Below are 24,639 nucleotides of genomic sequence, written 5' to 3' on the forward strand. Positions count from 1 at the left end.
CCTAGAGGTTTTGTTACACAATTCTGCACCCTTAGATGAGCATGAGCAGATTAAAAAGCACAAGCTACAAGTCTCAGGTATGTACGTAATTACAAATGTAGAATAACATTTTGAGTTGAAAGTTATTTGAATAGTCTGCACTCCACACTGTAACACTATGGTAATAACCTGGTGAACACTACAGAAATAAGAACAGCATACAAAACTATCAACAGCAAAAGAAAAACATATAGCTAAACATGTTACAGAACTCTAGCTACAAGGACATGATATATCTTTAAGTACTTCATCAAAACAGAAATGTTTTCCATTGCCACTTACCAAGTACAAGGAATATCCACCAAAGCCAGTACTGTCCATTGAAATATCCAGTAAAGTAATCTGAAAACTGGAATTCATACACAAGGCTTAGCTGTAGCAAGAAAGATGACTAAGACACATTTAATGCTTTATGCAAATACAGGAAGTTGAGGAAAAACGAAATTTAAAGAAAAATACTGTATTCTCCTAAAATAGAAAACTGGTATTTGTGCCATAGTTTAACATACAAATAACACTTCCAGTATCAGGTGGTCTTTGGCAAAGTTATTTCAAAAGCTCTAAAATATATATACGTGTATATATACATGTATATACATGTATATGTTGCATATATTACTTGCCAGAATCATCTGACATTTTCTATTATAATGAATCACCACTGTCAATTTCCTACCCCCCCCACCCTATGCCTGCCGTCCTGAACACATTACGGCAGCCTGCTGCTTTAGATATTAACACCAAAAGCCACATTAGTTTAATCTTATCAGACAGGGATGTTCTGCTGACCCCTCAAAAGAAGAGCTTTTGACCTTCTGTATACCCCCTACTGTTAATCGCTGCCAAGAATACCAGCCCCATAAAGACCCCCAACTCATTAAAGTCTTTTCATTTTCAAACCAGCATTCAGTTCCCAGCAGTGAGCTGAACGCAACTAAATGAACCTTGAAGAGGCATTTCAACTGTTCCTGTTAGTGACCATGGTAGACAGTTTTGTCCTCTCTGATGTGGGAGGCAGCTGGAAGGCAGGGTGTGATGGTATTGGAGACAGGTATCTTTGCCTTTACCCGACTCCAGACTGCATGCTTCACTGATAAAAAAGGCTAATCAAATGTCTCCAAAACTCACACAAGAAGTAGGAATGAAGAGATGTGTGAAAAGTTGCCAGAAGGAAAAAAATAACCTTTTTAGTAGCTCTGCACACTTTTCATACACTTCCCATCCTACTGTCATTCAGTAAGTTTATTACATCCTGCAACAGCACATCCTATTTGTCATTTCCAGTGCATTTCTGTAGTTATCAACCAAGAAATCAAGTAATTCAGGCATTATTTTCTCTAAAATAACCAGAGATGATACTGGGCAACATATTCAACCAAATAAAAATCAGAGCTGTTAAAAGGGTTTTTTGAAAAAGGGTTGAGGGGTTTTTGTTCCCCTCAAGTAACTATGCATTGAGATTCACGTTTTCTACAAAATAAAGCCAGATCAACTGAATTTTTTAAAGGCTCAATAAAAAAAAAAGGTAAAGAAACAGAATTGCCAAATTGAATTAAAAGAACAATTTACATTATCACTATATAAATACTAGCATATCTATTATTCAGCAGACTAAACATTTTGTATTTTGACAGTTCATTAAAAGACCAAATGAATATTCAACTCCAAGAAAGTTCACTGCATTATGAATCCCACTTCACCTGATAGTCAATATTGTAAATTTTCTTAAGCATGTTTTTTTTTTAAACTTACAATTTCATTTAATTGGAAAGAAGATTTATTAAAACCACTAACCAACTAACTACTGGCCTAACATGCATTACTCCCACGTTTTTAAGCAAAAGAAATCATTGCTGCAGAATTTACTGAACCACAAATCTGTGCTTTTGTTTCCTAGAAAAAAACCAACACTATTTTTTCTGGATATAAAAAGCGATACAGAGAAAGCATATGTAAACTAGAACTGTTTAGACACTATATAGTGTCTACTACAGTACTATTGAGCCTGAGTGAGAAAGTTCAGTGCAAGCTTTCTGAAAAGTTTGAAGCAAAGGAAATACAATTTTGTGTACAAATGCACACTTGCATGTCACCATTAAAACAAAATTGTTGGCATATATCCTATGCGCTTCTGTTATTTTCTCCAGAAGAGGATACAGCACAGGAGGTTTATTATCTTGACTATGAAAAAAGCAGCCCCGAGGTCTTGGAACTGGTCAGCTCTAATATTTTGAGATTAGTAACAGACTATACACAAGATTTTAAATGCAGGCCAAAACTCAGTAATTCCTTAAAGAAGTTTAGCATGTATTCATTTTAGTGGTTGTTATGAGCACATTCTCAAGTAGACAGGAATAATAAAACTGACACAATGAGCAAGTTCTGCCCTCTGTTTAGTATGCCTCAAGGGAAGTTCAAAATAGCCCCAATGGATACACAGTTGAAAAATTCATGTCTTCATGCCCATTGCGATAAACTCCATTCCAAACTCCAAATTCCAACTAATTACACCAGAACTGCATCTGATCTGGTAGGATTCCTCTGCCTTGGGGAAGCAAAAAAGTACCTCTCAGCTGTAAGAAGGATGCAGGATGTGTGCCATAAGGACCAGGTAATCTCTCCTCTCTACAATCCTTGCACTAATTGTACTAACAGCCAATCAAGTTAGATTACTAGCACATACAGAAAAAAAAATCAGAGTTGGCATGGCATAAAAGATTACTAATAACCAAAGATCCTTCTCTTTGTTAGATAGGATGGGATTTTAACGTTGTGTCTCAGAGATGTGTAGAACTCAAGTTCAGAAAGAATTACCAAGTTTCACCTAGCATCCATTTAGTCAGCTAAGGAATTTCCACTTAGCTAACATACCTTTCCAAAAACCATCTAGTCTCACACTAAAAGCATCAAGAAATTGAGTATCTGAGCTGGTAAAAATGCGACCACATATTTGATTTTGACTCAATTTAGTATGTATGTGCTTTTCTTTTCCCCTGTAAGATACAAGTGAGAAATGTTTTTGTTCACTTTTTTTTTCCCTGATAGACTGCGCCACCATTTATGTTTTTCTTTTAGAACACTTTCTGAGTAATATGAATGACACTTCTGGTACTTGCTCCACTTCTGCATGCTTTTTAAATACTAAGAATGAGTCACTCCATTTATCTTAGCTGGAAGATCAACACAAAATGATAAATCAGATAAAGACAGACTCAGTTTCATTCTTAGTAAACACGTACGAAAATCTAGTAAGTAAATTCCCTACTAAAGTGGAGGTTAGAGAAAGTTCTACTCACTCCGTTAACTGCAGAATTTAATATACTTATTTTTAATTCTTTTACTATAGATGCCTTGGTAAATTATTATGGCTTGGTTCTACAAGCAGAATCAAGAAACATACCCGTACAATGAGAATCCATTTGATCAGGGAGAGACCAAATCCACAGATTGCGCCATACCTTCCAGCTATGGTATTTGTTATACAGAAGGATAAACAAAATCCAATCCAGTTGAAAATAAACGCCACTATAAAATAAAAGAAACAGTAGCTTCTGTTAATCTGCATAGCTAAGAAAACAGACTTAACATTAATTTCACTTATAAACTAATAAGGTTATACACTAATAAGGCTATAAACTAATAAGGCTTACACAGTCAGTAGGAGTTCCCTTCCAGTAACTCAAGATTTCAGAGATTTACTTTGAACCTAGACATTCCCAATGGTATAGTCACTTAATAATAAAGCAAATGGTAAACAGGCTGTAACCTACCACTTTAAACAACAGAACATTCCAACACAGAGGAAAGTATTACTTTGCTACAGAAATCTGACCAAATGACACTAGACAAGTAAGGTAAATGCAAACAGAGGAGTATAGCATACAAATCTGGATTAAAACAAAAAATAAACCTTGCTACACTCTTATAACCAAAACCAGAGTTATATGCACACAAATGCATGCGTCAAGGCTGCATATTCAGCTTTATCCAGTTTGGATAAAACAGAATAAAGTATCTGATCTTGCTCTTTAAACACAGTATAGAGATGAAGATAAATTGAGAAGCTGATGTTCCATTGGTTACTGTCTTCTCTTTTAGATCTATGTCCAAGCCCACAAATGCAAAATTCAATCAGTCTGTAAAACTGAAGTGGAACTGTAAAGAAACTGATGTTCCAAAAGAAATTTTGGAAGACTTCACATCATCGCCACAGTCATTTTGTACAAGCGAGAAAACATCTTGCCTAGGGTAGTGATGAGAAAACTTACTTTTATGATAATTACAAATCTTCAAAACAAACAAAAACCTTGAACAAATGCTAATAAAAAATAGAGTAAGCATTTAATTACATAACAGCTACAGAACAGCATGTTCACAATCCTAACGCCTAGCTTTCCAAAATAGAAAAGCATTTACATTTGAGAAAGCTCAGATACACTGTTCTGAATGCAGGATTTTCCTTGTTTAAGCAAGCTCTCTGAATTCAACATACTTTTAAGAGTAACCAATTTTGGAAGCTAGTTCTTCGGCATGTGTCTGTTCCTGCCTCAGCATAACAAGCTACTGCTCTGTCCCGTCCTCCCTATTACTCAAGCTGCAAAGGGTGACTGATCATGGCTCCACTGATAGGCATGCCAAAGAGGACAAAAGACAGACAAGTTTCTAATGGACTACAGGAATCCCCAGAATACTTACAATTGTAATGTATGCATAAAAAGATAAGGATTTAAAGTACCTAACAGCTATTTTCGCACGTAATAAAAAAAAAATTTCCCAATCAAAGTATATGAAGGGAAGAAAAGTTCTTTCGTTTCTTATAACAAAATTTAAACACATCAACAATTTTATCCTCCTTTCAAATTAACCTAGACAAATATTCAAAATAGAATCCACAGTCACTGGATGAGTATTAGAAAGATATTTAAGCTTACGTTATTTGCCCAACTCTTAAAAGACAAGGAATCATCTTCCAGCACATTCTAAAAAAATGTTCACACATTCTAAAAAAATGAACTATAAATACTGAGATTTGTTTTCTGTATAAGTTTCTGTCCATTTCTAGAAAAATTCTGCAGTGAGGATCTAATCAAAAATCCATGTCTTCAGCAATATGAGAAAATCATTACTTCTACCTCTGTAAAACCTAAGCAACACCTTAGGGAGCTTCCCCCAACATTTCCTTGGCATTGCATCACCTTAACAAATGCTAAAGTCAACGTGTTTTCAATATTTCCCACTGCTTTTTTTCCCTCCCTTGTGTCCTATCTCTACCTCTAAAATCATCTTTATTGTCTCATTCTGTTTAAAAAATAATAATTCTGTCCTTGCAGAAATGTATCTGCAGCTTCTGATCAGACTGCAACAAATTATTTTTTTTAAATCTATATTCAAACTCTCTACATCAAGATTAGGCTCATTTATCTATCTTCTTCCATCATAGTTTCCATGTATATCCTCTGTCAGTGATGCAAATTCTCTGAGTTTTGTGGCCTACACTGCATCTGGAAAGAGTTACTAAAGTAAATTTATGTAAAATTTCTGTCTCACATAATTACTGCAATAAAAGCAGTCTACATCTTTCATCTCCGTATTGCCGTTGATAAACCATAGCATGAGTTCCCCACCACACCAACAGAGAAAATAGAATAAGGAGAGACTAATGGAACGAAGTATCTACTGCCTTCTCTGTCTGCAAGATGGAGACTAATAAATTGTGCAAGCTTCTTATTGCAACAAATGCAACCATCTGCATTCTGTAACAAAAAGTGTTTCTGAGGTTGAAAATTAGGAGAAATTTCTTCTCAGAAAGAGTGGTCAGGCACTGGAACAGGTTGCCCAGGGAGGTGGTGGAGTCACCGTCCCTGGGGGTGTTTAAGGGAAGGTTGGATTTGGTGCTTAGTGACATGGTTAGCGGGTGACATTGGTGGAAAGGTGATGGTTGGACCAGATGATCTTGGAGGTCCTTTCCAACCTTAATGATTTTAAAATCCTGTCCCAGACATGACTAACATTTGGACTCATAATTGAGTTCAACTTTCTACTACTGGCCTCTTCCCTTTAATAAATTTAAGACAGAAGCTGCTTTTCAAGAGGAAGACGGATAAACTAAAGATTTTTTTTTCTCCAGTAAAAAGTCTTCTTGATATCTTGTAGTGCTTACAACATTTTATTTCTTTCTGATTTGTAGTGCAAAAAAAACAGTTGAAATACAAAATGTAGGATGTTCTAAATGTTACATAAGTCTCAGAATTTGACACTTCAAACAAGGTCATCCATAAGCTATTTGAAAAACCAAAGCCCTCTTCTGAGGGGCAGTGGTCAGCATACGATTTTTGATATCAAAAATCAAAAAAAAAAATCAAGTGTTTTATCCATCTGCACTTCCAAGAAAAATGGAGTAACACTATCCAACTTGGTTTTGACAAACAACCTTACATCCATTGGTATTTTTTATACTCTAATAGATATAGGGCAAGGCAGAGATTATGTATGATGCAGTATACTTTGCCATTACTATTTTATTAATCCATCAAGAGTACCACCTCTTTCAAAAAAAAAAAAAGTTTTTTGTGTGTGTAAAAAGTTGCTATCGTTTTTATAAGCTCCCTTTAAGTACTGAAAGGCTGTAATGATGTCTCCTAGAGCCTTCTCTTCTCCAGTCTGAACATTCCCAGCTCCCCCAGCCTTTCTTCACAGGAAAGGTGCTCCAGCCCTCTCATCACCTTCGTAGTCCTCTTCTGGACCCGCTCGAACAGACCTACATCCTTCTGGTGCTGGGGGCCCCAGACCTGGACACAGCACTCCAAGTGGGGCCTCACAAGGGCAGAGTAGAGGGGGACAATCATCTCCCTAAACCTGCTGGCCATGCCTCTGCTGATGCAGCCCAGGATGCAGTTGGCTTTCTGGGCTGCAAGCGCACACTGCTGGCTCACGTCGAGCTTTTCGTCCACTGGAACCCCCAAGTCTTTCTCTGCAGGGCTACTCTCAGTGAGTTCTTCTCCCAGTCTGTACTCATGTCTGGGACTGCCCCTATCAAGGTGCAACACCTTGCACTTGGCCTTGTTGAACCTCATTAGGTTCACATGGGCACACTTCTCAAGGTTGTCCAGTTCCCTTTAGATGGCATCCCTTCCTTCTCTTGTATCTACTGCACTACTCAGTTTGGTGTCATCTGCAAAACTGCTGAGGGTGCACTCAATCCCACTGACAAAGATATTAAACAGCACCAGTCCCAATACTGTCACATCCTTTCATTCTATTCCCACAATTTAGAGTAAACATAGAAAACTGAGTTTTTCAATCTCGTGTACATATTGCAATACATCAGAAGATACAACAGTAGTGACAAGCATACTATTACAAATCTACTTCTTCAATGTTCTTTTCACCTCACTTGCTGATCTTTTCCACTTAGCTTTCCACAGCTTCACATTAATCACTTGTCTTAAGTTTACTAGCTTCTTTTCATGATACTAAACATAGAACTGGTCTGAAAACACATGCTGGTTCCAAATTTTAAGCACAGGTCAAGTCTGTGACACTATTAAAATGGCAACTATATATACAAAATGAAACCATGCTCAATTATGTCCTTTATTCCCTGCTTTGTCTGTCCAAATAGTTGTGTTTTTTTTTTCTTAAATATACGGCAAACACCAAAAGATCTTAAAGTTTCATACCTTGCCTAGGTTTACTAAACATACAGTAATAAATAATAGTTTTCATGCACCACTAAAAAATGTTCTTCCCACTTCTGCATAGAATTTATTCTATTCCTGAACTGGTATAGATTTTTCCCCCTTCCTGATGGCCTCACCTTAAGTTTGCTGATGATCAGTGACAGCATTTGCTACCAGCCTCTTTTTTTTTTTCCGACTCAGCGATGAACATTCAAAAACTTCCCTAGGCAGTTTATCTTTAGTACTTCGTTACCCACGTTGGTAAATTTCTCTTAATGCCCAATTGGAAGCTTCCTCATTCCAATTATTTTGTATTACATCCAATGCATACGTAGAAACCACAGAAGTCAATTTCTTTCTGCATAAAGAAAGAAGTTTGGTGATTGTGTGCAAAGGTCAGCCAGTCTCCCCGATGATCAGAGGGAAACAAGCACAATTCCTTTATCTCCTTCCAACATTTGCTATTTCAGTCAAATGACTTTCCCTTAGTTTCTCTTGCATGTCTAAGGGAAACCCGCATAGCATTAATACATGCACAAAGTCAGGTTTCCTAAATTCACACAAAGGAATCGTCCCACTGGCAATTTAGACCATGCTTACCATTTCTCAGGAAGCATACAACAGGAGGCTGTGCTAATCTGGGGCCTGTGCTACAATTCTGCCTCCCAACTTATGCCTGCTTGCAATGCCCCAGGTAGATATCCTAGCTTGTATGCAATTTATTGATCATTTGAAGCATCTACTAGGTTTGAAAACAGCGTGAACATTAATTTCTGAACCTCTGTTATAGGTGTTATCTGTTCCAATATAACATCTTGGACTAAATTTACATTTACGTTTTCTCTGTATTATGAGATATTTTTTTTGCTGTCAAGTTGTAGATGTGTTTAAATTGGCTGGCCACATGTGATTCACTTTTGAATGACATCTCCAGATGAGAACTTAAACTTCAGCTGTCTCAAACATTTTTCTCCTTTTCTACCTCCTTATCAAACCATTTGTGAGATTCAAATTAATATTTAGTTTTTCCAGAGCAAGGATTGCCCAAAACTCTCTTCCATGGTTTCAAAGAATCCAAATGAGTTCCACAATTATTTTGGGGTCCACAGGTGAAAATGCTGGTAATATTCTAAAGCACTCCTTAAATACAAGAGAAAAACCTTTTATTACTGTCAGTTAGCCAGGATAAGCCAATCGGACATGATTCAAACTTCCACTATGTGCACATTAAGCAAAAAAAAAAAAAAAACATTTTTGGGCATGACAGTTACTTTCTCTATCACCATTACAGCTGTGTTCAAAATGATAAGAAACAGCTCAGAAGTTCCTCCTTTTTGTTATGCGTACAAAATTTACTCAGAGTAACTCACCTACTAACTTATTTCTCTGGCATTCTGAAAAGTTTATACTATGCTGTATAAGTCACATCTGACTAAAATACATAAATGAAAAATATATTAAGTGGTCTGGTGGCATAATTTGCTGCATTGACTCCATAGATTAATTTAGCTCCACATTAGAAACTGACAGACACCAGCCCTGACCATTAGAGAGCAGATTATTCACTTATCAACAAAATCAGATTTCAAAAGTGACAGCAGTTTCTTAAAAGTTTCACCACTTAAGAGATAAAATAGGTAGGTTTCCAAATTTTTCTACAAAGTTTCTGAACCAAGTGTTCAAGCAAAAACCACACAAAACCCAAAGACATTTTACAAACACAGAAAAGATGCTCAAAATACCTGCTCGTGTAAAGGGCTTTTATTCTTTAGACTATATTGTCTCCTTTTATTTAGTTATGCTAAACACAACAGTATTTTTCAACTTAGATGAGAAACAGATTTATAACTTGCATGCACCAAGATCCAAAAAGACAAAATAAAACAAAAAAGACATCTGGCCACTAGATGGCCTCACGACAAATATTTTTGCAATTTAGGCAGCTACCACTAGATGGTAGCTACTCATCACCAGTTGACTGTAGCAAGTAGGCAAGAACAGTAAAAAATGCATTTGATTATATTTTGGTTGAATAAAATGAGGTAACAAAAGCTAAATTCTGTTTTATACTTAAAATAAAGGTAATCAACCCCCAGGATCTTATTACGAGTGTTGTACCTAACAGTCACAGAAAGGATGCAGGAGAGCTCATCTAGAACAAGTCATTCTTTCCACAATTCTCTCACTACACCACAGCTCCTGACATTGTTGTCCTGAATTTTAACTACATGATGAAATTTACTCTAGATTCTCAGTGTTCTGCCACCTTTGCTTCCAGCATTTAAACATATTCCAGCCAGGAAAAAAACAAAAATCCCACAGATAGCTGTTCTGGAAATTTCACTTCAACTCCTGCTTCCTTAAGTCTACATACATCAAATTTATGAAGACTTTGATCTCTTTATATGAATACATCACACACTATTTAAGATCTAACCTTATTAAGTTAAGCTCATTTTTTATTTAATTCTCCAATCTCACCATGAAAAAAAAACTTTGAAAATGAACATTACAAGTCTATACATGCAACCAGTTTTCGTTAACTCCTCATACTGTGAACACAAACACCAAGTAAACTATATAAATTCCCATACGTAACTGGTATCCAGTAACAGTTAACACAGAGACCAATTAAGCATATATTTTTATATATACCTTGCAACATGTTTAATTTTGAGAGCACTCATTTTATGCATTTCATTCAAAGATGATCAAAGTTGTCAGTTACACAGTCTCAAAATGATCAAGAAAAAACATGATCTACAGGGTATTTTTGACAAATATGTAAAAGTAGTGCTCTGTGCAGTCAGTGTCACATAAATGACTGATTTGAAGAGGAAGAAGCCAGTTTATCCAAATTAGCCTCTCCATTCTCGAAGATGTGCACAAGGTTCTGGGTGTGCAGTTTTGGCCAACTGCATTTGAATATCAATGGAGTCTTTGCTTCTGCTTCAGTTTCTGCATAGCATGAGTTTTACTACTACTATATTCCTAACTGCAAGCTAACAAGTCTGTTTTAAGCTCTGATATAAAGGACTTAAAACATTTTAGACCCAAAAATTCACCCACTTGACCTCCCAGTGCAGTGCTAATGAAGGCCTGAACCAAGACTTGCAAGAGCAAGTTCACACAATACAGAACTTACATAAGTTAAATACAAGACATTGTAGTATATAGGGCAGGGGAAGAAAAGAAAAAAGAAAATGAATAAAACCCTTCACCCCCAAGAATATATACCCTTTTTATGGTCCAACTACATAGATAGAGGCCAGACTACAAAAGTCACTGTTCCCGTACATACATATTTGTGTATTTGCTATGTGACATATAAAAATTATAAAAAAAATTATCCGAAGACGCAATCCCCCAGTTGTCCTAGTGATTTATATATCAACACTAAAAAGCTTTCAAAAAGTTCTATAACCTAGACCTCTAGCTTTTAAATCAAGAGACTATGAAAGACATACAAGGTACATGAACTAAAATGAAATTTCGGTTGAAAGACCTATTTCAGACCAAAATTCAATGGATAACCAATCAGGTTTCATCCTGATGAATGCTAAAAAGAACAGCTGCATCCCCCACATCAAACTTTCATAAAGGCTGCCAGAGAAGCATTTCAGAACAGGGAAACATCTTTAGAAATGATAAATAAATATGTAAGTGGAAAAACAAACGGCTTTTTTCTACAAGTAATTTCCAGTGGCTAAATCCAAGTTTGCTCAACACAGTAGGTAAGTTATAAGACAAGGCATGCACAACGCACACAGGGCCTGAATAATTGTAAAATTAGCGCCAGCTACAATCACATATTACCTAAGAGTACATATTTATATGCTAGTGGTTAGTTCAACCTGAAAGTAAGTGTGGCTGGACTTGTTCCATAATTAACTTCACTACACTAACACAAGTAGTTTCTATATGGTACATCATTTCTCTCTAAAACTTCTAAGAATTGATGGCCAGATTTCTGTGATCCAGCCTTTAAAGGTCGCAGTCCAACCAGAAGATGACAGGATTACTCAATTCACAATTAACAGTGCAGTCTTATTACATCTCAGAAGATTGTGATTTTTGGTCCCCTTATCTATGACAGGTGCCACAGAAAAATAAGCGGAACACACGTGCTACACCTGGAACAGTAAGTGCTTATATCTCTGTACAGGTAAAAGTAATAGTAATTCATTACAGTACATTAATTCAGTTTATCACAGTTATCTCCCATATTCCATAGAAATAAGGTAAAATTAAGATATACCTCAATAGGTCTGCAGTACCAGATAACTTACTGAAAAATGCCAACATGAAGATGCCATCATTGCCCACTCTAAGCTGATCTGCATCACTGAAATCATCTCGTGGTGGATACTCTTCTTCCTGGATTTACAGGTTAGTGATAATTTAATTAAAAATTTATTTTAGAATAACTATCTTTAGGACTAAATTGTGTTTCTAGATCTAGAAAAGAATTGACATTTCTATAATATGTCCATATCAAGGAACTTCAAAAGAAAAATAATTCATATCAATAAAACAAGGCTTATTGGTACTTATGTTGACAGAGCCCAGAATTAAATCAAAATTGCTGTAGAAGATACATATTATATATTCATCTTAAATGAAACTAGAAATTATTTCAGACGAGTACTTTAAAATCAAAACCAGCAGAATTCCCCCTTCTTATTGCAACCATCTTGGTATGCAGCCAAGATGTTAAAAACTTATTGGATAAAATCGTTACATAGTATGTTCTATTTTTTTTCCTGACAGAAAGGCCTTTTAATACTTTACAAACTATAAAGATTTAGAATAAGGTGTATCTTAATATTGCTGATGCAAAAGCACAGCACTAATCAATTTATAGATTATCCAACAACCTGCTGCAAAACATACGTAACGCAAAGAAAACCTCTAAGGACACTAGAGGGCATGAGTACATTAAAATTGTTTTAAAGACTTCTAAACTCAGAAAAGACAATTCTTAACTTACACAAAAGTAAACAGAGATATCAGTCAAAACAACGCAGAAATTTCTCTGGTCATGTCAAAATACTAGATCTTAAAATACGGAAAGTATGAGTTTGTTTTGTTTTTCAGTGCTTATTTTTCAACAGGGCTTAGTAGCTCTTATATACTGTTCTGTATGCTGGGAAACAGAAGTTTTCATTATGGCAGCTCTCACTAAAGAGAGCGTGATGAAAACTAGAAAGAACAGTTAAACAATATGTTAAGTAAATAACAGCAAAACAACACAGGATGATACAAGTTAAATAATGCTGCCAGTAACAGTAGCAATCTGATCTAGACAGAAGCAGGAGTAACATTCTTTGACTTTTCCTGTACTTTTTCTCCAACTGCTGAATATAATGACTTGGAACTGAGGTAAGAAGTATCCTATTAAAAATGGTAATAAAAAATTATATCAAGGAAGATTAAAGTGAGATTTATTGTTTGCTCTAGGTGAATGGGCATAATTACTACTGAAATAGTGTAATTCTGATTTTAGCATGTTATTCACTCACTGTACCAAATGTTATTTTATGCATGTTTTATACATATATATATATGGATATATTCATAACTAAAAGGGCATTAAACAGTCACAATGATCTAGAGTTCTGTCATGGGATTGACATATTCACCTTTGTGAACAGTGCAAATTAATCTACCAGGGTATAGTGATTACAGTTAAAAGTATGCTAGAACAAACTGTACCAACTCCAGGCAGCCAGCACTACCCTTCATAACATGGCCATGAAATTCCAGCTGTTCTCTTTCCTTTCAGATTAATTAACCAGACCTCTGTATCACAAGATATTATATTTTAAAAACATTGCTGTTCATACAGACAATTCCAATGAAATCACAAAAAGCTGGTCAAACAGCAATCTTAAGAAGCCATAACTCAACTGTACATAATTTCAGATGTCCCTAAATGGTCATCTTAACTGATTATGAAAATATTAATTTGTTTAGCACAATTTTGCTGCAGCTGCAAGACTGATGGGGAAAAAGTGAAGGAAGGACTGAAAATACATTAAACAAAAGGCTACATTTGAACATGTTTATATCAGAAGCGTATGCCTCAAAAGTTTTGCTTTCAAGTTCAGACTATTTTCAATTTTAATTTCAGAAGCTCTGTAAAATAACATTTTTTTAAAATAACCTGCTAGCTACTGTACTTCATACTGGCATTTCCACATCAGTTATCAAATTTGCTCTATGCAAATTGTTCCCTCTGAAAAACAAGATTTGGCTTAGCTACAGTAACAAGTTTAACAGGTTTCTCTATACACATGTAAGCCTTAGCAACATGCATAAGAAATGTGAATCAATAAATAATCCAGGGACACGAGAACAGGCATTTGCAATAAGCGTTAGCAACTTACTTATTGTACTCTATGTCAAAAGACAAGTATAGTAAACTAAGCTCTATTTACCATCTCCAAAAATTGGCATATTGAAATTATCAGAATCTTTAATGAAATGAAAGTTTCCTACCTTTAAACCAGATTCAGCCCTCGCTTACATCACTTAGTATCTGGTTTTACAATCAGTCCCACTGCTCAGTTCCCACTAATGCAGGCTGTCCTTTGCAAGACAGTGCTCTCACTTAATCTAGTTAGTGTCAACAGTCCTAACTTTTCTTCAAAGAATAATTGTTTGCCACCTTTTTGGTCCCATTTTTGAGGAATAAAAAGGGACAATGCAGAATGACTGTCCTCTCAGCTGATGCTCAGAAAATGAGCAACTTTATAGTAATACTTCTATTTTATATTAATGACATTTACTGAATAATTATATTTATATTTTCTTCTTAGTGAGAATGTCATTGATACCTAGTTATATAGAGATAACTAGTTATCGACACATAGTTTATCCATACACACATGCAAACTCCTAAAAAATAAAGCACTTTTTTAATATCTTATATTGATTTTTGACAAAATTAGCCGTTGTAAGGATCACAGACAATTCATTTTATTGTTAAATATGCTGAAATTTGTATAAACAGAAAAATTAGTATTCCTATGACCAGGGAAACAGTTAAATAGCAAAATATATTATCAACATGAATAGCATATCAAACAGAGGAATTTCTTTAAGCTAAAGGATATGAAATACTACACAGGATCTATTGAAGTCAAACCTATTAACTCCTCTGGAAACAGTGTTCTCTGTAGCTGTTTTACAAAAAGAGGGCTGTTTGTTTTTTTTTTTTCCCCCAAGGCTTTGTAGCTTCTTTTAAATTGAAACCTAGCATGGCATACTGTGAGACAACCACCTTTACTCAAGGAAAGAAACAGTGTTTTCAGTAACCCTTTGGGTAGCTAAACTGGTAACTCTTCTCAATGAAGAGGATTTACAGAGAAAAACTTGTAAGGAAAAAGGATCAAGTTACTTAGTAAAATCCATAAATGATATCTTCAGCATACAAAACAATATGGAGAAGTTAAGGAGGAGGAGGTGTGGGGGGGCATAATGAAACCCAGAAGCATTTGTTTGCCAATAGGAAAATTCATAGTTAAAGTCTAAACTAGAGAGAACTATACCATACCTCGGGACGACTGAGGAATATTTCATCAAACAGACTCCTAGACTCCCTAAACTGGGCGTGCTAAGCATGTAAAAACAGAAAAACGTAAGACAAATGCAACTGAAGAGCATCAAGTAAAAGCCATTCATTGCAACATACAAACAAGCCATTTACCTGTTAGCAATATGTTTGCCCGTTTAAATTAACCTTTTAAAACTGACCTTTAGAATTTGAAAAGGACAAGATGAAAAGCCAGCATAACTAATGCTATCACAACTGATGACAAAGGATTGCTACAATTTCTTTGGTGCATTGAGCTAACTGGAAGACTTTGAAGGGAATAAAAACATAGATTGTGTGTAAATATTTAAGATTAAATACACAAAATCAAGTACAAAAAGCACCCATAAATTTTAAGTTTGGATCGTTCATACAATCTATGGATGCAGGGACTACGAAGTCTATAATGTGATTACAGTAATTTTTTTTTCCATAACATCCCTACCTCATTCAGGAAAAGAGTACGAAAGCAGCACATTTAATGAACTATCTTCTTATACCATTTTCCTTTCTTTTGTTCAATTAATAGGTTTGAAGCCTTCTTTACTGCACACTTTTGACTGTACCATGAAATAGTTACCAGCTTCATGTGTCACTCAAGATAATATAAGGGCATCTAACTCTTTGCCTCTGTTCCCATTATAGTAGTGAAGAGGCACTATATCCTCATTTTACAAGCAGGAAGCTAGAGGCACATCATAACATAATTTACATCCTTAAAGCACTAATTTCATAAACCTGAAAATTAGAAATGGAAAAAATACATTATGTAGTTTGTGTACATTTTGCAAAGTATGTAATACATAACTCAGACACTGTGTGCAGATGTCACTGCTTGTGATCTCAAAGACAATGAAAATGAGAAAACAATTGCAAACTAGTAAAGTCCATGTGACTTATTCTTCCACAGGTATGTAGAGCTAAGGATCAAAATCCTTCCCCTCTGGATGGCAAACCACCACCCTAACCATAATGTGACTTTTTCCACAGTCTTAATACCGAGTCTTTAATATAGCTTGTGCGTTTATGCATGAGTGTGTGCTGAAAGGGAAAAGAGGGAAAAAAAAGGATAGGAAAGAAGAGAAGAAAAAACACAGAAGCAATAGGAAAGAAGAGAAGAAAAAACACAGAAGCAAAACAAGCAGAAACTATCAAATCTGAGATCCTTAGCAGTCTGAGGCCTTTAGGTACACTGAGGCAGCTTCTGATACAGTACTGCCTTAGTCTACAGCTTTCCAGTTAATTTCTGCTTTGGTGGAAAGATGGTGTGTTCCTACCCGTTTTTCGTAAGTAGGTGAAATTCTTACAAATTTCACTTAAGTGTAAGCACTTCCTGAGTTCTTCTCTGTGTTTTGGAAAAGCATGTATACTGACAGGCTTCATGCAAAAGTTCATTCATCCCTTTGTCACCATAACCTACTCTCCTACTTCTAAAATCTAGATTCCTCCTCACCTCCATTTTACTTACTGTTCTTCTGTCTTGGCAATTCTTTCTTTACTGATTGACTGCTCAATCATTTTATTCACTTTTTTTTTTTTACTATGCTCACATCTTCCAAATACAGTCATTTCCCTCCCTAAGCTCCACAAGTGCCTCCTCACAAAGCAACATAATCTTATCAGTGTTCCTTCTCCATTCCTATTCTTTTTCTCACTCACCCACTTCAGCTGCTTTTACAGTACCACATTTTGTCTTCATTTGGTTTCCTTTCTCCACCAATCCCACCAAAGTTTATTCTTTTCCCTCTTGCTTCTCATTAAGATCGCTCTGTGCTCCTTACATACTAATGCTCTCCATTCAGCTTTGCCTTTTCTCATTTTGACTTAGACCCATCCTCCCTCACCCTGCCTGTGTTCACTAAGTTAGTTACCTCTTTGACCAACCAAAACCAGACTACTCTTCACAAAACATGTAAGCTGTAAGCTTTAGAGACTCGGTCTTTGTCCTTTTACCCTTCTACCTAATACAAATAACCTCATGATTATCTACTGATCAAAGGCCGAGAATAATAAAACTATTTCACAGCACACCAGAAACTCACAGTTCCAGTGTTTTCACCAGAAGTAGTCATGAGCAGTCATACAGTGCATTTACTTTTAGCCTGATAATCCTGTTCTGATACAAGACATCTGCAAACGTCCTCTTGTGACAAAACATCTCAAGTCCCATCTCCTTCAGAACTATGAGCAGTCTGAACTTGTTCATGAAGGACAATCTCCACAAATGTATTAAATTTAAAGCTGTATGCATGTACTATGGAAACTCTTTTTTCAGCAACTGAATTTGGCCAAAGCCAGGCAGATTTTCTGAGAATGAGCAAAAGATGTTTCTGACACAGTGACCTAAACATGTGAGAATTCAAGTGCTCCAAAATAAAAAGGCTTAAGAACACAGTTTAAAAACTACTGTTTTTGCTTAACTCTATTCTTAGAATTGGCTGAATCCCAGCCTGAGGTTTTTTTCCAATGAAATTCAGGTCAAGGACAATTGCTTTTATGTCTACAGCTTTCACCCCATAGGGTTCCAGATGTACAAAGTTAAAAGCAACAGGAATCTTGCAAGAAAGTTACACGTGCCCCATCTGAAGTGTCATAGGACTGGTCCTTAAACCCTTAAATTTAAAAAAACCCTTAAAATTAAGGTTTTGGTTGCTAATGTTTTGAATGTAAAGGTTTGTAATTTCAGATTAAGGATTTCTTTCAGACCAATATTTCATCATAAATTGTACTTATATTACAAGCAGTAACAACAGACAACATAATTGCTCTAACAGAAGCATGGATTAAAAGGTTACAAGATGACCACCTCCTAGCAGGAGCTTGGCAAGTAACCATGCAAATATTCCAGGTTCACTGCTACATTTAGTAAAACAGGCTTGTGCAACACCTTCACCTTGATGTTACACAAACCCATTTTAAATTTAGCTGCATATACTTAAAGCTGCATATACTGATTACTGCATGGCAGTCAAGGAAGAAACCGACTCCACCTGTGTGAGTAAAAATTTTTTTCCATTCACAGGCACAATGTGCCCAATAGCTACAACCCAGTCAGTAAAATTTTAGAATCATAAAATCATAGAATGGCTTCAGTTGGAAAGGACCTCAAAGATCATCTAGTTCCAACACCCCTGTCATAGGCAGAGATGCCAGTCACTAGACTAGGTTGCCCAGGGCTTCATCTAACCTGGTCTTGAAGAAATGGGGTATCCACAACGTCTCTGGACAACCTATTCTCAGAGGGTGGTGAGGCACCACTTCAAAATCTGAGGTGGCAAGGAACCACCTTAAACTCCATCTTAAATCACCTTGATCTCAAAATGGGGATTTCTAGTGAAAGCACTGGAAGCCTAAATTAAATACAGCATATTATGGCCAATCCTATCAAATAGCAGAACTTCCACCTTTCAAAATTTGGGAGAGAAAAAGAAAGAACAAAATCATCAATTGTTTACAAAACTAACATTTAACATTAATTGCAGGTATCGAATTTTTGGTTTTACTCCGAATACTGCATTCTTTATAACGTTAGTTCAAACAAAATTAAAAGCACTGGTTATATACCTATTCATTTACTGTGTACTATAACTTGTGGTACGTGATTTTATTTATTTTATTTTTAAGGCATAGAATGGGTTGGGTTGGAAGGAATTCTATAGATCAGCTAATCCCAACCCCCCTGCCATGGGCAGGGACACCTCCCACAAAACCAGGTTGCTAAAAGTCCCATACAGTCTGGCCTTAAATACCTTCAGGGATGGGGCATCCACAGCTTCTCTGGGCAACCTGTGCCAGTGCCTCACCACGCCCTGAGTAAAGAATTTCTTCCTTATATCTAATCTGAATCTACTCTTTCAGTTTAAAGCCATTCCCCCTCATCCTATCCCTGACAAAGAGTCCCTCCCCAGCTTTCCTGTAGGCCCCCTTTAGGTACTGGAAGGTCGCTGTAAGATCTCCTAAAGCCTTCTGCTGTTCTCCAGGCTGAACAACCCCATCTCCCTCAGCCTGAACATTCAGGGTTACTTGGAACATTCCTTCAAACTTCAGTATTAAAGCTTTCATGAAACAAGTAGCAGGGATTTTTCCTTTTGGAAGATCTCCGCTGTTTGGTATTTCAACCCTTCCGGACTATTAGAATCCCCTTCCTCTCCAAAGCTCTACCTTCTTTACTAATTAATTTTTTAAAACCACCTGAAACACTCAATATCAGCACTAATTGTAGAAAGTAACGTTAGTAGTGGATACTTAAAAGGTAACAAAATAGTAAATTAATTATTAAAACAGAGTAATATTTGGCTTTCAGAAGTGTTTAGCCAGCTGCTATGCCTCAGAACAGTAAATACTATACACTTTCCATAGTACAATGGATTTAATCTATAAAAAAAATCCAAAATATCTAAAATCATCTGTTTACCTTTATTTTAATAAATAGGCCATAATACGATCTGAATTACTATAAACAATTAGATTAGCCTCAGGTTTTACAAAGTTGAAATAAAGAACTACAACACTTACACGTTGGGCAACTTCTGCTGCAGCAGCTGCCATTGCTGCAGCTTTGGCCTTCTCTGCTTCATCGTATGTAGGAAGAGAGGTAGCTACACTGTATGGAGGCGGTACAGGGTAAAATTCATTGTGTGTTTCTGTTCAAAATAAAGAGGTTATGCATTTTTAAACCAGAAAGATATCAAGAATAACAAGCTTTATGTGCACAAAACTACTGAGCTTTAAAGTGCATATTCTCTAGAATCTGAAACTGATGATATTTGGGGTTCACGTTCTTACGAACTTTTAAAAAATGTATTTTTATACAACTAAGTGGTGAACATGTATTAATGGTTCTCTTAGCTGCTACTCAAGACATAAACCTTAAAATAGGTGCTGCAAGGAGCAAACAGTTTATGAAAAAAATTCATGAGCTTAGCTATATCTCTAGGTGTTCCAACCAGTGTTTTTTTATAATATCATAGAAGAGACATGCAAAGAAATATCCTAAAAAAGCTTTTAATTTTCAACATCAATTAGTTAAGTCTATTAATAATTACAATGTATTTTTATTAGCAAGATCCTGTTGCTAACTCCAATTGCTCCATGAAATTCATTTTCTCCAGATTTTCAGTTTCATCATATTCTTTTGAAAATGTTCCTATATCAAAACGAACCACAGACTTCATTGTTATATATCAAAATAGCAAAGTAAATATAGCATAGAACCACTAATTAAGTGAATAAATCTATTTAAAATACACCTCAAGGTTCTGCCTACAGCCAGTAATAGTTTGCACAAGATTGCTTACATGGGAAAGATTTGTCAGCACAGGTCACATGGCAAAAATATGTCAGCACACTACAAAAATGTTACACATAAGGCTAATTCAGCACAGCTACATGTTACACTTGCAAACACTGTCTGAAAGAGCAGGGATAGGAAATTGCTTCTTTAATCATCGTTAAAGAATTAGGTCATAGATTAATTCCGAAACATTTACTCGGCACATGGGAGATGCAAATCCAGGCAACTTCGCTGAAACAGTGACTTTGATGTTGCCTGCTGTTAAGTCTCCTATACCCTAAAGGAGGGTCACGGCCTCATCAGAAAAGGAGTAGTGAATAAATGGGGAAAAAGTCCTGCTTCTAATTTTCCACAAGAAGTTTTATGAAGAGTCTTTAAAGGAAAATAAATCTTTTTCATGGCAATATTTTCACCAAACATGGCACATACTTTTAAGAAGTCTTAGGTTTGACAGGGGAGTGGAGGGGTGTTAAACAGGCAATGAAAATTGCTAATGAGGTCTAATAATGAAGCACTACTCAAATATGTAGATTAAATGTGGCACTGAACTACAGGCAGACTTAAATAAAAGCTAATCATTACACTAATTAATGAACATCCATTTAGTCTAGCAATTTGGAAGAATCAGTGCAATTTAAAAGCATGCTTCTGAACGAACTGGACAAAGGGCTGTGCATGAAAGCCTAGCTTTTTGCTGCAATTGCGTGCATAGAAGAAATACCGCAGCACCATACTACTCTGAACCAAGTGCTGATTCATACGCACTCCTCTCTGACAAGCTGTTATGTAAGGAAAAATACCTGACGTTGCAGCTGCTTCTACGGCTATGCTACAGTAAGGTGGGGGGGAAGTATCTGCTTCAGATACGGCTGCTGTCTGAGGAGTCTGTGTAGTCTCTGTAGAAGTGGAAGACTGCTCAGCTGCTGAAGACTCTGGTGGGTCATCCTCATTGTGAAGCTTAAAAGAAAAACACACAAATTTCAGGCACTTCTTTACACAACCACCTAACACTTGCAGGACTGTGATCAAAAAGAAAATCGCTCTTCCACCAAACCAAAGAAAATATTTATGCAAACAGCACATGACTACTTAAGTCCAGTTAAGTACTTTTAAAGTAAACAGCCAAAAGTAATCTTAACTGCTCCCCCTCCCCCCAAATGTCACTTTTGCTCAGTGACATTCACAGAATTTTAAAAATCTGCATTTTTAATGTTTTCTATTGGGAAAATGCTAAGTTTAAAATACTTTCTATTCCATTAATATTTTAAAACTATTAAACAATCTTCTTAAATACGTTCATAAAATATATTAACTGATGTTAAAAAACAACAGGTGAGCAAAACTATTTTTACTGTATCAATCTAGAGGAAATCAAGAAATAACACTACTTGTATAAATGTAATTCCTATACTCTTGTGTCTCGTTAGAGAGCTTCTCCACTCAAATTTTAAGACTTTCCAAAAAATTCTGCATTTCTCTACCTTCGAGAAAGAATCCTTTCCTATAAAACTTTAAGTTGCTGGTTTGCTTGCTTTTTAAAATGTAGTTCTAAAAGAACATGTCCAGTTAAGCTTACAGAGAACTGAGAATTACGATAAGCAAGCATGTTTGTTAAAACAATAGAATTCAGATCCATCAACCAACGTATGTTCTTTGAGAAGGTGTTTTTGATTATTTTAGTTAAATTGATAGTGTTTAGAATCAAACTAAGAAGGAAGAATACAAGCTTGATATAAAAAAAATATTAGTACATACTAGTGTTCACACTAGTGTGAACTACGAGATGCCTATATGACGACTACTGAGGCATTCATATTTAAAACAGTCAGATGAATAAATTGAACATATCTGAAACAAGAATTCTATAATTTTAATAGTTTCTAAAAACATCATACAGAATATTATTGTCCTAGCAATAACAAAAAAAAATACTAAGAATATATCATTACTTTTGTATTGGGCAAACTGTAATCAGATTATTGGAAAATAAGAATGCTAAACAAATTTTATTAACTAGCATTATATTCTTACAAAATGGTTGCATATCCAGAGTATATCTAAGTTCTGCAGGTTATAAATTCTGTGCTTTTCTTTCTAACAATAAACTAGTGATAACAGAAGGAATTACAAGCAAGTAAGACATTTAACTAAAGACAGGTAAATTGAAAAGACAGGTCAACGACAAACGGAAAATACTTCAAAAAAAGTTACTGTGACAGAACAGTTTCATAAAATTTTCACACAGCTTCTACGCTATTGTCTTTAAATGTGTCAAATTTGAAAAAGTGTTAAGTTACTTGTTAGAGCCTTTCTCGAGAGTCCTTCCCAATACTGCATTCAAAGAATTATAGCTTAAAGGAAAGGTTTCATCTGTATATAAAACAGATATATACACAAATCTATATACATACACATATACACACACATACATGCACACACAACACACACAAGCACATGCTATTGAAAAGAGGTGACCTTGAATAGAACTGATAGAGGTTATTGAAGGTGTCTGGGTACTGAGCAGTCAGGTCATTTAATGTCTAATCAGTGATCCAGAAAAAGCAGTAAACTGAGAAATCTGTAAAGCTATTTATAGTAGTTAAGGCCTGAAAAAAGAAAACCACTTCAAAATAACCTAATGTATTTAGAGATACAGAAAGCGTGTGAGAAGACAAGACACTTGATTCTAGAAAGGTCAAGCAGGTCAGAGAAAAATGGTTCTACATTAAGTACAATCATTCACAAAGATAGTATGGTATTGAAGTTGATATAGCTAACAAAACTACTTTTAAATAAAATTGTCATTTTACTAGCAATGAGACAAATAACAAAATTTCTGGCTTTCTGCATTAATGGCTAGTACACCAAATACAAATAGTATCTGGGATGCGTGTGTAGTTCTGACTACCTCACTGCAACAACCTGGTCTACAAACACGGGAAGAAGTAAAGCCTAGTTAATGTATTTGTCTGTTATCTTCGTTCCTCCTTTCCTCTTGCTGTCTGCTTCAATAACAGCTTTTTCCCTCCTGCCAATACACCGCTTGTGCTGTGACCATTCTACAAAGATTCACAGCACCAATTGGTCAAGGAGCATATCACTGCTCAATACCCACTCTGACATTACTGAGGAAATTAGTTTTCTCTCTTCTGCTTGGTTTCTTGGAAGCTACTTTTCTCCAGATTATTTGAAATTTATTAACAGCTGCAAATGATGTAGGTAACAGTAGGTGCATATTATTCTCCCAACCTAAGACTTCTTTACTTCACCGTGTTAACGAGTCATTCAATTGTTGTAGCAAGTGCAATTAGGAAACAGAGAAACTCCATACTACAGGCTTTATACAAAGGAGTCCTGTTATGCCTTTTAGAGCATTGAGAAGGCATAGTTCTGATTTTTGTTTAGTATGACTCATTCAGGGACTAAGTATTTCTATTTATCCTGTCTTTTATTTTACTCTATAGACCTTTCAGAAATTCTTAAGTGTATAAGGGTTATCCTATTGCAGTAAGACAATCACAACACTCCTTACAGGATACCCCAGCATTAAAATCACAGGAAGCGGCTTAAGAAGCTTGAGTATTTACAGCTAGAGTAATAAAGGCTAATTGTCCCACGAGCAGAAGCTAGCTTTTGTTAGTGCTGCTTCAAGTGTTGACTCCTACTCTCTCCTCAAGACAGTAACTTCAGCTCTTCTGCTCTCCTCGGTCTCCAATGGAAAAAATTAAAAATAAAACAAAAAGCATAGCTTGCTCTGGCAAGCTGGAAGTTCTGCCTATGCCAACAGTGTAGACGTGCTGCAAGACAGGACGGTACAACCTTCTCTATCTGCCTTGTCTTCACAGGGCACTGATCCTCCTCTGTGGAGTCACCAGTTTGCTGGCAACCTGTAGGAGCCCAACCCTCTTCGAACCTCCCCCTGCCTGTTTAATTTTGGCTTATACTGGCTGGTAAATTTAGAAGCTATTTTTGGAGACAGGGGAAGAAGAGGCCTGACACACTACATTGGTTTCATTTCCATAGAAACCAAG

General features: G+C 36.0%; 1 protein-coding gene across 4 annotated transcripts in view; it reads right to left on the reverse strand.

Annotated features, from left to right (window-relative positions):
• Positions 1 to 24,639, reverse strand: part of NDFIP2 (Nedd4 family interacting protein 2) — a 58,193-nt gene that overhangs the window by 17,447 nt on the left and 16,107 nt on the right. For 2 of the 4 annotated variants that reach the window (XM_040539112.1, XM_040539106.1), the window contains exons 2-7: positions 21,409 to 21,565; positions 19,831 to 19,958; positions 15,277 to 15,336; positions 12,008 to 12,095; positions 3,440 to 3,564; positions 322 to 388 (exon numbers count right to left, since the gene is read on the reverse strand). In XM_040539112.1, the coding sequence (XP_040395046.1) occupies positions 322 to 388; positions 3,440 to 3,564; positions 12,008 to 12,095; positions 15,277 to 15,336; positions 19,831 to 19,958; positions 21,409 to 21,565 (625 nt within the window). The remainder of the gene's footprint in view (positions 1 to 321; positions 389 to 3,439; positions 3,565 to 12,007; positions 12,096 to 15,276; positions 15,337 to 19,830; positions 19,959 to 21,408; positions 21,566 to 24,639) is intronic. The other 2 variants (XM_040539127.1, XM_040539119.1) reach the window with 1 other exon arrangement.

The sequence above is a fragment of the Cygnus olor genome, chromosome 1 (assembly GCF_009769625.2).
Source record: "Cygnus olor isolate bCygOlo1 chromosome 1, bCygOlo1.pri.v2, whole genome shotgun sequence".
Classification (NCBI taxonomy): Eukaryota; Metazoa; Chordata; class Aves; order Anseriformes; family Anatidae; genus Cygnus; species Cygnus olor.